The 17,344-nt window shown below is 40.3% G+C and overlaps 1 protein-coding gene across 5 annotated transcripts in view; it reads right to left on the minus strand.

The window, feature by feature from the left end:
- Window positions 1-546: 546 nt before the first annotated feature.
- Cacna2d3 (calcium voltage-gated channel auxiliary subunit alpha2delta 3) overlaps window positions 547-17,344 on the minus strand; it is an 823,841-nt gene continuing 807,043 nt past the window's right edge. For 3 of the 5 annotated variants that reach the window (XR_015639382.1, XM_087588099.1, XM_087588098.1), the window contains 3 exons: window positions 3,906-4,016; window positions 3,617-3,704; window positions 547-959 (listed from right to left, as the gene is read on the minus strand). Coding sequence is in view for 4 of the 5 variants with exons in the window: in XM_087588099.1 (XP_087444225.1) it covers window positions 867-959; window positions 3,617-3,704; window positions 3,906-4,016 (292 nt within the window). In the remaining variant the exon portion in view is untranslated. 5 annotated transcript variants of the gene reach the window in all.

Here is a 17,344-nt window from a genome sequence, read left to right on the forward strand (position 1 = left end):
CTTCGGTTCGGGAGCCAGCATTTCAGGACTGGTTACGGGTCTGGGTAGTTTCACGTCCTGTAATATCTAAGATCTGGTTTCACCTCTTATTTATGGGCAAAGACAGAAGCCAAATGCTGAAGAAATAAGCTTCAGAGGCTTTCATGGTCATTCTTCATTTCCTCCAAGCCTTTTCAGAAGAATTTCCTGGGATTTATGACTTCTTCATTTCTGCCCTTAAATAGTTCAGGACTTGACTATTAAGAGAGCTTGTGTTCTCTTCCAGAGTATGATTCCTATTGAAGTCTAATTCAACAAACCCCGGGTTCTATGTAATGAAATCTCCCTAATGTAGATGAGAGCCTGATTTAATTCTGTAAATATTTTTAGGATTTGAGTGGAACATCTAAACAATTGTTAACTATTTGTCTAGAATCTGCTTTGGGGGCACATTTTTTGCCAATGCCATCCCAAGTTCTGGGATAGGTGATTTTCTCCAACCATGTTTGTTTGCTTTTTCTTTCAGACCATGTTCTCAGCCCACAAAATAAGTTCCAAACAAGGTGATTATGATTTTAATATACTTTATTTAAAAAGTACACAGTTTTAAATTGGTTTCCATGGTTTTCAAGCAGAAGGCCACTGCCTACCCAGTACAGCCCCATTTCTGATGAAGGGTGGTCATGTGGCACTCACATTTGCATGATTGGCAAAGTAAAAAGAGAACTTTTGGTCAGTGTACCTGTTAGAGTTTCTATCACACACAGTTTAAAATCATGAGATGCTGATGGCTGGGCTATGCTTATGTCTTCTATGTCGCACCATAGTTGGGTTCACAGTTTATCCATGATTTATAGCATGCCAAAAGAACATCCCATTAGTTAGTGTCACCTTGAGAAGAGACTCGAAACCAGGGGGAGCAGCAGCAAGGCCACCTGGGCCTGGAGACTTGATGCACCCCCACACTCTCTCGCATTCTCCTGTGGGAAGAGCGGGGGCTGGTTAGAACAGATAATGGCTGCCTGGAGGATCAGAAGCCTGGCAATTTTCATACTGATGGGGCTCCCAGAGTCGTCTGACTCAGTGCTGGAAGGACACAGATTTGTCTAAATCCCAACCAGGTTAGAGATCCAAATATTTAACTACGATTGTTAATGTGGAAAATATTTAACTCACTCTTTGAATTATTTTAATTTCTTAAATGTGTGTGTCAGGGGTGTGACCGTGAGTCCAGAAGAGGGCGTCTGATCAGTTGGAGTCATAGCAATCGTAAGCCACCGGAAGCAGGGGCTGGGAACCAAACCGAGGGTCTTTGCAAGAACAGTCACTGAATCATTGAGCCACATCTCCCAGGTCCTCTGAAATTTATGTAGGGCAGTGGTTCTCAACCTTCCTAGTGATGTAACCCTTTAATACAGTTTATCTTGTTGCAGTGACCCTCAACCATAAAATTATTGTCATCGCTACTTCAGAACTGTAATTTTGCTACTGTTATGATTTGTAATGTAAATATTTTTGGAGATAGAGGTTTGCCAAAGGGTTCATGACCCATAGCCTGAGAACCATTGATAAAGAGCATTCAAGAGGCAAAGGGCTGTGGGTGCAGAAGTTTGCTGTGATCCCACAAAAGCACAATAGTTATTAGTTGGAGAGGAATTAAGTGCCAGGTAGATTTGAGGGGCACAGCCAGCTCAGAAACATCTCCTCTGGCTTTCTTTCATTTTTGGGTGTGGGGGAGAATGACTTGTTTTAGAAAAATCACTTTATCGTTCCCTTCTCTTAAATGCATGTAGACATGTTGCTGGCCCCACCATTTTCCTAGTCTCCATGACTGTTTTCTTACTAATGAGCATTTATTTTCTCAACTGTTCTTTACTTTGCCAAAAAGCTTCTAGATGTAAGTCTCTACCACTCAGCGGGATTTGCCTGTGCCTATGGCAATGAGAAAGGGACCCAGAGGAAGGATGGGAAGCTTGAGACTCTTTCCGCCTCTGAATTAGAGCTAGGTGTCTCTGCCTTTTGTTACTTTAATAACCTTGGGCTATTCCTATTATGTATCATTTGAATTTCTGTAAAGTTGCTGCTGGCATTGTTATATTTTTCCTAGGTAGGCCAAACCATTTAAAACAGTTCAACAGGTCTGTTTTTCTGTCAGTGTTTTTAGCCTTAGACAATATGGCATCTTTCTGATTTCTAGGCTCTTCATGAGGCTGCAATTTTGACATGTAAGATTAATCTTTATATTCTTTTCTTGACTGTCTCCTAATAAAGTTAATTTCTCTTGACTGTCTTATAAAGTTCCTTTCTGGTTATACTGATCCCTGTCTCATTATTTTAAAAGAAGAGAAATTCTCAATTTTTAATATGTTTACCTTATATCCAATTACCAAAAAAATTATCTTGTTAACTCTAGTAGCTTTTATTTTAATTACCTAGTTGTCCAAGTATGCAGTTCCTGACAGCTATTCATTTTGAGACAAGGTCTCACTCTGTACCTAGGTCTGGCCTTGAACTTGCTCTCTTCCTGTCCCTGCCTTCCAGGTTCTGCACTGTAGATGCAGCTACCACACCTCATTCAACTCCTGGTTTTAATTTAAATTGTTGGTATTTGCATAGTGACATTTGGCTAGGCTCATTGAAGTATTATTTTTTTTACCACATATATGATATATACAGCATGTTGCTATTGATTCCCCCTTTGAGAATAGAAGCAAAAATTCTTAACAAATTCTAATTTATTATAGATGAAATACTGACACTACTTAGTTAGTATATGTAGTATACTGACCTTTAACATCTTATAAGCCAGAGAGCCTATAACACATTATAGTTATATGTAATTTGAGCATGCACAGACATGTAGAAGGCCGAGGTGACATTTTTTAACAGTGGGTATTAAATCTCTCTATTGTTATGGATCTAGGCAAACTTTCTACTTGGACAGTGGCAGAAGTGGAGTTCATTTATAAACTTATTTTTCTTGGTTTAAAATGGGGTCACTGCAGAATGTATGCGAAGTCACCTTTGTCAGGAGTGGGCTTAATCTTGTACTTATCATCATAGGTGTAACAATTAAGGGGTTTGGGTGCCGGTGTGTCTAACCTGATGCCCACAAACTCCCAGGACAGCAGTGAGTGCAGGCCAATGGGTTTATGGAGGACAGTATATTGGAGTGTCAAAAGGCTGGACAGCCCAGTTCTTGCTTATCATGCCGCTCCATTGGAGGTGAGCATGTGATATTAAAATTGCCACTTTCTTTATGTAAATTTCTTGTAAATAAAAACCTATCTGAAATAAGCAGTGGGAATTCTCTTTATCTTCCACTTAAGATAAATAAACCACAATAGAGCTGCCTTGTGTGTGATAAAATTGCAACACCTCTAAAATAAGGAAGATAGAAAAAGATTTTAAAAATACATATGGACACCAAAGGAGATGATTACTAAGCAAAGATGAAATACGGCACAAGTGGGTGGCGGATCCGGAACTACTAGCTGCCTGTGTATCCCTCTTTTTAGTTTCCTGAGAGGAATTATTTTCTCCCGAGTCAAGGTTTTAGCTGCAGTTTTTGATCACTGTGAGCTGTATCACTGTGAATCTGATGGGAAAAGAAAATCTCAACAGTTCTCAGACTTGCCTCAGGATGGAAGCCGTGGCAGGATTCCGGACGTCGTCTGATCTTCTGAGCCTTTAACCGTTCACACTTAAGGGATTCATTATGTTGACTGTAGTTAAGGCTTGCTCTGACAATGACTTCTCTCACTCTGAATTTCAGGGGTCAAAACTTGACACTAAGGTAGCTTAACCACTTCCCTCTACATACAGGTAAGGGATGTAACCTTTACCTCTCTGACGTGTCTCCAGCCACTTGCCTTACAGTTGCTTCCCCATTACCAGTAGCTAGACCCACACACAAAAGGATATACCTGATTTCAATGGGTGCCATGGTGATAGGAGCCACAGACTCACAGAGACAGCTACTGTCCACCACCACCATGAACAGATTGCTACTTGGGATTTGCTGGATGACAAAGGACCTGTGGGAATAAGAGGTAACGAGATGGTGAGAGATCGCGTACCATCTGTCTTCAATCCCAGGTTACAGTTCATCCTTGCAGGGAACTCACAGCCCAGGAGCTTGGGACAGCTGGTCACATTGCATCCATAATTAGGAACACTAAACAATGAATTCAGGCAATCTTAGTTCAGTTCATTATTTTCCCACCCTCACATAGTTTAGGATCCTTTGCCTAGGGAATGATGTCACCCACAGTGGGTTGATGTTTCCACCTCAGTTATCTCTGATCCTGGTTCCATAACATGTTATAGTTGTTCCCACACAGGAGGGAAGTATTCCTATATATCTTTTCATTTGAGAAATGGTATAGTAGTTCATTTTACTTGCCAAGCGAACACAATCTGGAATCTCAATGCATGGTTGTCTAGATCAAATTGGCCTATGGACATGTCTTCAACAACAACTACAACGACCAATGAATACTGAGAAAAGGGAACTCTTATATACTGTTGGAGAAAATCATTATGTCCATCATAGAAGGCAATATAGAGCTTTCTCAAACAACAACAACAAAAACCCTAAAAACAACTCCAAACATTGGTATCTGTCAGTTCAAGCAGTCCAACTGTGGTGAACTTGATAATGTCATCAATATCATCCTGCTGTGATGAGAAGATTTATGGATGGTAAAGGTATTGATGAGTGCTTGGTCTTAGACATTTAGAGCATTGGAAGTGTGTACAGATTTGGAATGAGGTAGGGGGAGAGCTAAAATTATCATAGTCTATCTTAGTCTCTTTAATAGCCATTTTCCTTAACATTAATTGTATTGACCTTAGTATTCTTATATTAGAGATACTCTCTGGGAATAAGCTCAGAAGAGGCCTAACTCCTATTAACAACAAAGCTAAAAATACTTAGATCACATCAGAAACCTTGCTTTGTTAAATTTCCCCACTAAGATATTTGGAAAATGTATTTCCTTATTATTTTGTTTAGTTAGCTGACCTCAAGAGTTGATGTAACTTCCTCCATGGTGGAATATGTCATTCAGGGTGACTTGAATGTTTTCAGGCCATGGTCATGCATATTTGCCTTAGCATAAATTATCTCCTCATTTTTATTAAAGCAGGCACATTATTTTATATCAACAAATTTGGTGCCTAAAATGCACTCTCAGAGAGTATCTACTTTTGCTAGTCACTTGGATTGTAGCCATGCATCAGCATGGGCGGTCTCTGTCTCAAACCTCAGCACAAGATGACTCCTCAAATGGACATTGGAGAGTCTTTTTGTGGGGCTAGCATCCTGCTTTTGATTAATAAGTCCTATTCTTAGTTCATAATGTTTGGGTGTCCACTGATAAAACACTTGCTGGAACTTCTGTTTATTATCGGTTGGCTTTTTTTTTTCATGTGGCTCCTTCATTATTTTTATTTGTAGTTTCATCTTTCTTCCAATCATTAAGATCTCTCCCTTTTGGTATAGAATTATAATGAGTACCAACTCCTAAAGGTGCTGGGATAAGCACCTTGTCCCCTCTGGCCTGAAAAGCTACATTTAAGAAAGCCAATAAATTTTGGGGATATGCAAGGGACCCCAGGATACACAATGGTGTCAAGTTTCCCACATCCCTTTATTGCTGGGTCAGAAGAAATATTCTTGGATCATCCAGGAAGATGCACATAGGAGGTTTTGAGCTCTGTCACCTTCCATGGTCATGTAAAATATTCCCATATCATGTAAAAAACTCCCACTACAGTGGGAGGAACTGATTTCATGGCAAAATCCAAGGAAAGGAAGATGCTCCCAGAACAAAACATAAACTTCTCAAAACTCCAGACCCATCAGCTGGCACAGAAGGCTGGGCGTTTGTGAGAGTAGGAGCCTTTGTGGAAGCAGGAATTTAATAGAGGAGGAATGTTTGGGAAGTAATGACAATTTAGTACTCCAGATGACTTTAGGTCTGATGCCGATGGTACTGTTAATAGGAAATTTATGGATGATCCACTTCATGTTTACATTATTGGGGAGTACCTTCATATTGATACTAAATTTGCTTGTTTGCTTACCAAACCAGAAAGCTTTGGTAGAGAAAGAACAGGGAAGGAAATACCCAGTCTTGTTTGTTTGTTTTGCTTGTTTGTTTTTTGTTTTGTTTTGTTTTGTCTTGTTTTGTTTTGTGAAGGTCCTGTGAGCAGATCCTATCTACAGCATCTATACAATAGGTATGTGCTTTTGACTCATGGGGAAAGATGGTTCCCATTTTCACATATGTCCTACCAGACTGTATCTCTAAAGCTGGGTAACTTGTGTCTACATATTTAATTAAAAGAAGATGGTTTTCTCTTGTAGTACTGAAATTGAGGCCTGCTGGGTACCCTGGAAGTGGTTGCAGGTTCTTCTGTCATGTAAAAGAGAACTGGTTATTTATTCAATATTATTTTATATATACTGATGATCCCAAGCAGAAATACCTAAAGAAGGGCTAACCTCAATTGTTCTTAATCTATTTCAAAAGTTGAAATGGAAGGAATTCTGTCTTAATCCTTATTAGGTCACTATTCTCTGATATACAAACAAGAAAAGATATATAAAAATAATCTGCTACCAGTGATGAAAACAAATGTTGAATTTCTCCATAAAATACCAGCAAACCAAATTCCCTAGCTCATCAAAATGTCAAACACTATGGCTCAGAAAATCATCCTAGAGATTTATGGATGGTTGAATATATTTAGATTAATAAATGTGGTATAAGGCATAGCAAAATAATCATATCACAATGGGTACATAAAATTAATAAATATAATAAAGATTCAAAATCAGGCACAAGTACATAACTCATGATACTGAGAGCAAACCCCACTATCCATCCATCCATCCATCGACCCATCCACCCACCCACCACCAACCCATCTATCTATCTATCTATCTGTCTGTCTGTCTGTCTATCTATCTATCTTCTATTGATCTATCTATTGATCTACCTGTCTATCTATTGACCTATCTATCTATCTATCTATCTATCTATCTATCTATCTATCTATCTATCTATCTACCTATTGATCTCTCTACCTGTCCATCTATTGACTGATATATCTATCTATTCATCTATCTACCTGTCCATCTATTGACTGATCTATCTATCTTATACTAAATGGGAAACAACTGTTTCCTGTAGGATGTGCAACAATATAAGGATGTCCACTCTCAGCACTGTTACTTAATGGAGTCCTGGAAGTGTTAGCCAGAGAAGCAGGCAAGAGGAAACACAAAGGGCAAAAATTCAAAGGAAGAAAAGGGGACAGTAAATTATCCATGTTGTATATGAAATGATTCTACATATGGACTAACTAGACACTCCATGGGCAGCTGTAAAAACTAATAAATACATCAGGAAAGTCGCAAGATACAAAACGGATACAGAGAAAATAGTGGCAGTTTTGCATAAAATAGTAAGTTTGCTGAAAACAAATTAATAAAGAAATTATGTTCAAAATAACTGGAAAGAAACTCAAGCTATTTAATCAATTTAAACAGAGAAGTAAAAGGTCTCGATAATAAAAGTTATAAAATACAGTTGAAAGGAATTACAGAGAACATTACGAAGTGGAAACTTATCCCCTGTATACATATAAAACAGAACAAGCAAACTCATCCTGGGCAGGCACGTTGGGCCTACTAGTACGAGAGGGGCATGAATATTATGACATCATTTGATTGGATTTGAGGCCTACTCCACAACAGGAAATTCATATCTGGTGCTGTCATCCTGGTCAAAAGCCTGTCACTAATAGAAGCCCTAGAGAGGAACCTACTGCTGTTACTTAGCCAAATATTCATGTTTGTCAAATTGCCTTCTAAGTGATTATGTTTTCTTTTAAAAAAAATTCTACTATATCCCATCAGTGATCTCTGTATGCACATAGCTACACAGGTGTGGAATCACCCTCTGGAGCACGGAAAACCTACCAGTTGCAACACCGTAAAGGAAACTGACTGATTACATCCCAGCCACAGTAGTGGCTGCTCTCAATGCTGGTTGTCAAGATAATTTTTTGTAGTGATCAGGGGAGATTTCCTACTTGTCCAAATTCTGAAAGTTAGTGGCTCAGTGCACAGCTCTAAGGGGGACATCAGTGTCATTAGACACCAGGACCATTGGAGAAAAGGGAGTAGAGAGAATAGATGCCAGAAGATGTAGAAGAGTGCTATGCCGTGTTGCCTTTAGGACAGCATGACATGATTCTTGTGCTCATGAGTTCAGTGTAAGATAAATCCACTCAAATTTTCAGTATGAAGGAGGGATGGGCTCAAGATGCACCATTCCTGAATGAAGACTACTGTGGCTGGGAGATGGAGAGTCACTCAGTGTTGTAACTAGTAGGTTTTCCATGCTCTAGAGGATGATCCCAAATCTTTGGAGCTATGTGCACACAAAGAGCACTAATAGATATAGTAGAATTGAAGAACAAGAAGGAGAAGGAGAAGGAGAGGAGGATGAAGATGAGGAGGAAGAAGAGGAGGAGGAAGAGGAGGAGAAAGATGAGGAGGAGAAGGAGACATGAAGTTGAAAGGGGGTTTGTGGTAGAGTCTGAGGTAAGTTGGAGGCTGGAAAAAATCAGAGCATATTGGATGAAATGCTCAAAATATAAAAAATATTTTTTAAAAATAAAATACATGGAGAAAAGGTGAATTACTAACCCCTAATATACACAAAGCTAGAAGCATCATTATGTCTAATTTTAAAAATGATAGTAAACAGAGACTAGGGAGATGATTCGTCAGTTAAAAGCATTTACTGCTCTTGTAGAGGACTCGGGATCACAACCATAAGTAATCCAATGCCAGGGGATCTACCAGCTTCCTTTGGCCTCCAAGGGCCCCTTTACTCATGGGTATAAGGCTCCCATGACACATATACACATGGTTAGAATAATAAAATAAGAACCACCAATAAGCAAAAGAACTAAATTCCTCATAAGAAATCTTACAAGGTGCCAACAAGGGCATGTGCCCAGTCTCATTCATTTTTAAAATGCAAACCCAAATCACAGTAAACTGGGATGTATCCAAGTAGCAGATGGCTAAACAAACATGCATGTACTGCTGGGCTTGATCTCTAGTAGAGAAAAATAAAAGCAAATGAAACCACTGCAAGGAATCATGGTGCCCCATTTAGAATGGGTATAACAACAGCAACAACAACGACCAAAGAATACTGAGAAAAGGGAACCCTAATATACTGTTGGAGAAAATTATGTCCATCATAGAAAGCAATATAGAGCTTTCTCAAACAACAACAACAAAAACCCTAAAAATAGAACTCTTATATAACAATTCTAAATCTGCATACATATTCAAATAATAGAATCGTTATACTAAAATGCTTTTGCAGTTTGATTCAGTTGTTAAGATATAGAATCAAAGTAAATGTCCTTTAGATGAATGGATAAAGAGAATCTTTGAATATCAATGATTGGTTTGCTGGGTAAACTGTTTGCTAAGCAAGCACAAATACTTGATTCCTAGCACTCACATAAAGCCAAACCATTATAGTGTGGCTCCCCAGTCCTTGGTGGGGAGGGACAAAGGACCATCACAGGGGCTCTTTGCACAACCAGACTTTCTGAAGCAGTGATAGTGGAAGACATCTAACTTCTATCTCTAGCTTGCACACGTGGGTGTAAACATCTGCACAGACACACATGCAAGATACCACATACACGTCAATCAGCTGTAGAATAAAAATGTGTCATTTTTAGCAACACTAATAGAAGTGGAGGCTGTTATAATACATGAAATAAGTAAAAAAAAACCACATGTTCTTTTTTATTTCTAAGTCAGGCTTGTAGAAGAATGAATGGGATAGTGGTCACTAGAGACAGGGGTGTGTAAAGGACTCAAGGGATAGAAGGAGTTGTTCACAGTGTGCTGCTATATGATGAAGCAAGCTACATGCTTCAAAATGCTAGGAGTGTTACATTTCCAGCACACACACCATGATTAATGATTGAAGAGATGGAAATGCCTATGCCCTGATTTGATTATTAAATATTGTATACATGTGTTGAATTACCATAATATACCCCCACAAAGATGTACAAATAATATGTCTTACTAAAAATAAACTAGAGAGAAGTGTAAAAAATCAATTGTGAAGTATTTACACAATGGGACATTCCTCATTACAAATGCTGACATTGATGAATCTCAACGTAATTGTGCAGGGTGATAGGAACGAGACAAAGGAATACTAATAAATGGCTTGCATTATTCTCTTAATGATAATTCTATAAAATACAAATGAACCTCCAGAGACAAAGTAAAGAGCAGTGGTTTCCATGGGATAGGGGACACTGGGAAGGGAATGAAGGAAGTAATTCCAAGAAGGGACATGGAGCACTCTCGGCGTGACGGGCGAGTTTACCGTGTTTATTGCAGCTACAATTCCCTGCCATATATAACTATGTCAGAATCATCAGGTGGCAAACTTTCAATGCCTATCAATTATACTGTAGTAAACCCGTTTTTTGAGTAAATTTTGCATTTTATCACCTTGGTTTTATTTTATAATGACCCCACTCGGCTAAATATTTGAAACATTTATGTGCTTAAAAAATTCCAGACTTAATCCTTTTTTGGTATGAAGCTAACTTTTGGGTTTTCATGGAACTCTGGTGTTCAAAGGACATGTATTACGTCTATATTTAGTTAAGCAAATTATTAATGTGTTCCAAAGTTATATGAGAGTTTTGGAAACCTGACAGGTCTTGTTATTATATGCTATTAATTATAATCTAATATTGAATGAAGAATAGAAAAAGAAACCAGGTTTCTTTGTCAATTTTGAATGGTCTTTAGCCAAGGATATTCTCATTTTTGGGACCACCCAGTCTTTAACTCTTAAACAGAATTTTCTGACAAAACCAAACTCATTTTACCAACAAGTTTCCTTGGTAAGGATTGGCATTATTGTAGAAAAAAAAAGTGTGTCTTGGTTCAAATGTACTGGAAACGTGAAACTGGCTTTGAAATTTTTGTTTTTGTTAGTTTCTCTTTTTTGGGACTTCCTATGTGGTAGCCTCTCACAATTCTACAAAAGAGCAACTCCTACTCCTGGGACTGTCCCATGCCTTATGATGATATGCACCTTATTGAGGAACAGATCAAAATATCCTTAACACTGGAATCTAGACTCTTCCCACGGTGAGCTCACGAGAAACAACAGATTGAACAAGTAGAATATAAAAGCAGGCGATTTTCTTTATTGGAAGAGACACCTCATGCCAATTCTGTCAGCTTCCATGGAAAAGCCCGTCTTCAATGGCCGAACGCTTGGCTCCACAGTGTGTCGTACTCCACACGTGCTCCATCTCCTTCTGATGAGTGTCCACATGGACTTGGGAAAACATTCATTTCCTAGTCTGCTGACCAAGGAAACAAAATGCTGCATGGCTCCAGTGAGTCTACTGACTCTCATTATTAAAGTATATTCCTTACCACCCTAAACACATTGTTAGAACACATAGAGGTTGTGGAAGATGAAGAATTTGCTTGGTATTCTTCCCTGTCTAATTAACTGTGCTGAACTTGGTCTCAGAGATGATGCCATCTCACCCACTCATGCACCATGACACCGTGAGGCCTTCTTGCTTACTCATGCTTTTCACAAGACTCTAGCATGTTTATGTACAGATTTTATAGTTCTAGAAAATGATTTTCTCACTTTGATATGATGTAAAGAAAACTAGATTCTTGTCCACCAAGTTACTATTTTAAACCTACCAGAAAGTACTTCTTTCCAGGGGACATCTTTATTTCAAGTCACTTCCCCCAAGCCAAAACAATGGAACTTATTAGAAAAAAGTGGAAAAGATACTAACTAGATGCAACCAACTGACTACTGTCTGGCTAACTATTGGTGTTTGCAACTAATGGACATGACAAATGCCTGGCGATCAGTCAGTTTACTGCAGTCATGTTATGTTTCCTAACGTATTTAACCTGCCCTGCCTATCAGTTACTTTGTGGGTATGGTCAGGTGTTCCAGAGCACAGGACTTAACTAACTATACCACATGAACTCCAGTTTATAGGCATAGCCCAATGGACTCCAAACTCTAAACCATATCACCACACCACGAGGCCTGAAGCGCCATGGTGAATTCAGACTTCCATTTACTGTGGAGGCACCTCTGCCCCACAGACTCTTGCATGCAGTTCCAAAACTGCGAATACGTTCTTTTTATCCAAAGTGTACGAAGCTTTTCATCTTCAATGACAACAGGATTCACGGTGGGCGTACCAAAATTGAACAAATATTAAAACCAGAAGACACAATCCTGGAAGGATAGGTACTGTATTAAGAATGTTATGAAAGACTCCAAGAAAGATTTTATTTAGAAGAGAGAAAACCATTTCAAAAAGGAGTAAAAGAGATAAACGCCTTTAGTAGAAAATTACATATTGTGTGAATGTAGAACAGAAACCTGGGCAAGATGTTTCTGAACTCAAAGGTGAAAAGGGAAACTTCCCTTCCGCTCATCAGGGTTATGGACAATGTGGGGAGAGATGAGACCCAACAGTCATCACTCCTTAGTGCAAAGATTACAGATAATAGCCTATTACAGAAAAGGGGAAGGGCTTAAAAGCCCATGAGTCTTCAAGACGCCCACAGCACAGAGCATCGGCAGAATACTGCAGGCAAACCCATATTCTGCCAACGGAAAGTGGACAGGCAACATCGAACCTGACACTGGAATGCCATTTCCCTATTTTGATTGTAAGCTAAGAATTAAGACTTGGGTCTGAGAAGTCTATGAACACTGATAGAAGAGGAGACTGCTGTGGGATGATGTCACAGGTGAGGCAGGCACAAGATAGAATGAGGCCTGTCATTGGACGAGAAGGAAGGATGGGCGGGAGAAAAGTTTGAAGGAAGAGGAGGGACGAGAGAGAAGCTGTCGCTGAGGGGGAGAACATGGAAGCTGACATTGAGACTCCATGCTGCACCTTTACAGGTTGGTATTAATGTTCTTAAGGGATGGATGTGTACAGGGCTTTGTATGTTTAGGTGGGCAATTATATCTTATCAACTGGATCAGAGGTTATTGTGTTGTGTGTTCTTTAATGTGCAGATTTCAGTGAGAAGGTGTGTATGGCGGCCAGTATGGGCCACCACAGAACTGGGATGTGTGCTTCTGGCAAAATATCTAGCAGATAGCTTGGGGTACTGCAGTGCCAGACATAGAGCGGGGAATAAAGAGCATTTTATTTTTTATTTTTTATATTATTACAACAACTGACTGCCATGACACTACATCCAGCACCATGTTAAATGATCAGAAGCACATGGCCAGGAGAGCTGGATCCCGAGGATGACACTTAAACAACAGGGGTTTGGGGAGTGCAACTTGGGAATTAACAGTCATAGAAAAAAATCGATTAGAGCTAAAATCGATTAGTAATTGAGCTAAGGCTGATTTAAAAAGAACTCTAGGTTTCTGTTTTGATTACTGGGGCTCTGGCCGGACCATATTAATAACTAATAGAGTTTGTAAATAACATTTACATCCCATTTGCACATGACCTTACATCTGTGCCTCTGTCCCACCCTCCCCTTCCCCAATGGGGCTGAGTTTCTGATTTCCTCTCCAAACCTTATTGCTTAGGCTGCAGCAAGGATGTACCTCACGAGCACAGGAGGCAGATACGCCTCCTTGAAGAGTCCATCCTCTCCTGTGTCCATCACTCCGCCCTGCTTCAGCCACAGGTGCACCATCACGACATCCCTTCGGAAGTCACTCTCCTTACACTGTGCTTTCAGCTTCGGTGGTGTCCTTATTGTCTACAGTGCAGTGCCTGTCGATTCCCTTTCTGTCCTCTCTCAAGCCCTCCACTCTCCTTTTCTTGTAGAAATTCTAAGTTGACTCTACTTCCTACGCAAACGGAATAGTGCCTGCCAAGGATCAGTGACGTCAGGCATTTCCCTTGTCTTCTTGTCTTCCCAGTTTCCTCCATCTCTGCAGTAAAACACAATTTTCATGGAAACCAGGCTATATCTAAGTGTCTGTGTCTTCCCTTATTCCCAGGTTCTAGCGCTGAGCCTGGATCAGAGATTCCAGTGTTGGCTCCATGACTAAACTCATAATAATGAAAGGAGAAGCCTACAGAGCAAACCAAGTGCTGAGGACAAACGGCAGTATTAGACTGTGGATTAAAGCAATCTTAACATAGATCAACTTTTGACGCTCCTGATCGCAGAAGAAGTCACGGGATAGCACAGAAGTCTGAGGAGTTCCAGAGTCAGCTAAACATCTTCAGCGGCTATGCTGAACTCCCCTGCAAACAATGTGGCATGCGGAAAAAACACACCTTGAGGGAGTCAGGCACAAATCACCTTCATCCGGCCAAGCTGTAAAACATGGGAGCAGACCCGTTGCAGTGAACAAAACTGAAATGCTCTTTGGGAATTGACCCCCAAGTGAGAGCTACCACATCAGCCACAGAACAGATCCAGCTGTGTTCTTAGAAAACCCACTGACCAGCCACCGAAACTAATAAAAGAACCCAGCTAGTTGACTGGTTCTATCGGCAGCACACAAAACTATAACCTCACATTGGTAATAACCAATGGAACGCATTTCAGAATGAAAGACCCATTGATAGTGCTGATAACCACTGTGGAGGCCCAAGAATAAACTCAGTAAAATGTGTGCTTTCATGGAGAAAAGGATGGACCCTGCGGAACATAAAAAGACAACCTAAAACTGGAAGAAGGCATAATGTTGTGGAAAGGAGTTGGGATATGTGTATGCCTCTAAATTAACTTTGCTCTTCAAAGTAATCTCAACTGAAACCCAAAAGGGATCTCTCACAGAGGCTGAGGTGACAATTCAGAGGTGATTTTAAAATTAAAAGTCATTTATAAAATCGAAGGAAAAACAGGTTTTATAGAAAGAGTGGGGAAGGAGTCTGCCCTACCCAAGAGCAAGTCTATGAGAAAGAAAAGAAGAGCAGATGTGCAGGGAGAGTTGTAAAATTACTAAAGGCCAGAGAAATATAACTCTAAATCAAGTGAGGATAATGAAGCCCATATTTCTCTGGGTGACACAAAATCTGAAGAAATAAAAGGTAGAGAATGTATGTAAATTTGTATAGCATTCTATATCACTGCTAGTAAAGGAAATTTTCAGATTTTCATTTTATGTTAATGAGCCTGAGTGGTTTCTCCAGTCTATATATATGTCTGAATACCATGTGTATATATGGTACCCATGGAAGCTGGAAGAAGGTATCAGATCCCTTAGAACTGGAATTATAAGCAATTAATAGCTGCCATGTAGGTACTGGGAATTGAACCTGGGTCCTTTAGAGGAACAGCCAATTCTTTTAACCACTGAGCCATCTTCTAGGTTTCAAAAGTAAAATTTTAAAACCAGCAAGAAACATTCGTAACAGTGAAGTCGATTTAGATGCTCTGTTTACTAGTTCCCGAGAAGAGCTCTAAAAATCTGGTGTTTAGAGAAGTCATTGGTAGCATTGTCTCTTGATGGGAAAAGTCGAATCTACTTGAATATCCACCAATAGGGGCTATCTGGGTAGGCTCCAGTGTGCTCTCTCTGTGGTCTACATGGCACCAAGGAAGGCGCAGGCGTTTCTCCGTTTGCTGTCATGAACATACATTTAAACACCACCAGTGGGAAGCTAATGTTAGACTACATGTGAAGTAGGAACACTCAAGGATACTAAATTCTGCTATGGAGAGCAAGAACAACAAATGACACGAAAGCCAACACATGTACTACGTACGTACAGCAAACCAGCAAGTGGGCAGTGACTCAACACCAAGTATAACTCACGGAGCTGAACAAAATAAGAATGGATGACTATGTGAAGTGTGCCCCTCCCAGGAAGGATGAAGATCAAGCGAAATTAAATACTCATAACACACATGCACCACCACCTCTGGGCTGATCTGTGTCATCCTTCCATCATCCCGTGAACAATGCTCCTTCTCCTGATCTACAGGCAGCGCAGGACTTGGCAGGTCACGGTGGGCAGGCCACCTCACTCCTGCGTCCATCACTGATGATGAGCTCCTTCCCTAGCCCCTAATTCTCTGATCTTCCTTGTCCTTCTATCAGCCAGGGAGAGAGAAGGTGAGCAAAGACAAGGAAGGGGGGTGATGCAAAACAGTAGAGACTGTGTGAACTTTTGCAACTTAAGGAGGACAGGTAACGCAGTCCCCTAGCTTTCCATTTCTGCTTGCAGGTGCTTTTATTGAGTCCAGTAAGCACTGTCGTTCTGGGTATCTTAAGTGTTTTGTGCATCTTACTATTCCATGGCTTCCTGGAATACTTAGCATTTGTGTAAAAAGTAGACGACGATCAAGACACATGTCTCTGAGCTCCAATTCTATAACTAAAACATAGGATGAAACATATTAAATGACCGGAGACTGTGGCAGTCTTTCAGCAAAGGATAGAGAATAATGACCCAGGCATAATAACTGTCAGCGGTTACTTAACCTAGCCACCAGATGTCTTTAAAAGCAGTGTCTGGATATGTCCTTAAAGCATTTATGAGGCCAAGTGCTATACTAGGAGCAAGGTGCATGGACAGTCTCATTTTACAAAACAAAACAAACAAACAAACCCTAGAACTAGAGCATGAGGGAACACTTATGGGAGCTGTAGACGTAAGTCAGCACTCCCTTCTTTACAGAGAGGGAAGTGTGAGGCTGAGTCCCTTCCTAGTACAATTAGGGCTGAAACTTGATCAAACCAAAGTTACAAAGCTGCCAGACTCTAGTGGAGGCTCCTCCACGGCTGTGGGCAGCACAACTGTCTGTCTTACACTGAACTATTGGGGCTGAAGTGCTTTGTTGGGGAGGGGGTTACCCATAAGCTCACTGGGTACAAATACTTAAGGACAAAGGTTTTAGATACAATTGCCATAAAGCCCCATACAAATGTCCCCATTTTGTTCTTAAATCCTAAGAGATGGCATCCCCCATGTAGCTGCTGAGAAGGAGGGGAAACTGCCCCCTACAACGCATTTACCAGCGGAAAGATTAACTGCTTTTCCATATTTAAAGACTTACTGTCTGCTTATTAACATGGTGCCTGGAAGGGGCCTGGGCAGTGTTAGCTTACATTTACGTGCACGGCATGTATTTATGGCCCAGGGTGCATGGCTGAACTTCATAAAGCACACCTCCATTCTGCTGGGCCCCACAGGCAGACTGACATCATAGTGTAGAGTTGTTGGGGCTGGTGGGTTAGCCTGCGGCCAAAAAAGCCTGGAGAGGGAAATGCTTCAATAGAGAAAAGCACAGTGG

Source organism: Rattus norvegicus, chromosome 16 (assembly GCF_021556685.1).
Source record: "Rattus norvegicus strain SHRSP/BbbUtx chromosome 16, alternate assembly SHRSP_T2T, whole genome shotgun sequence".
NCBI lineage: Eukaryota > Metazoa > Chordata > Mammalia > Rodentia > Muridae > Rattus > Rattus norvegicus.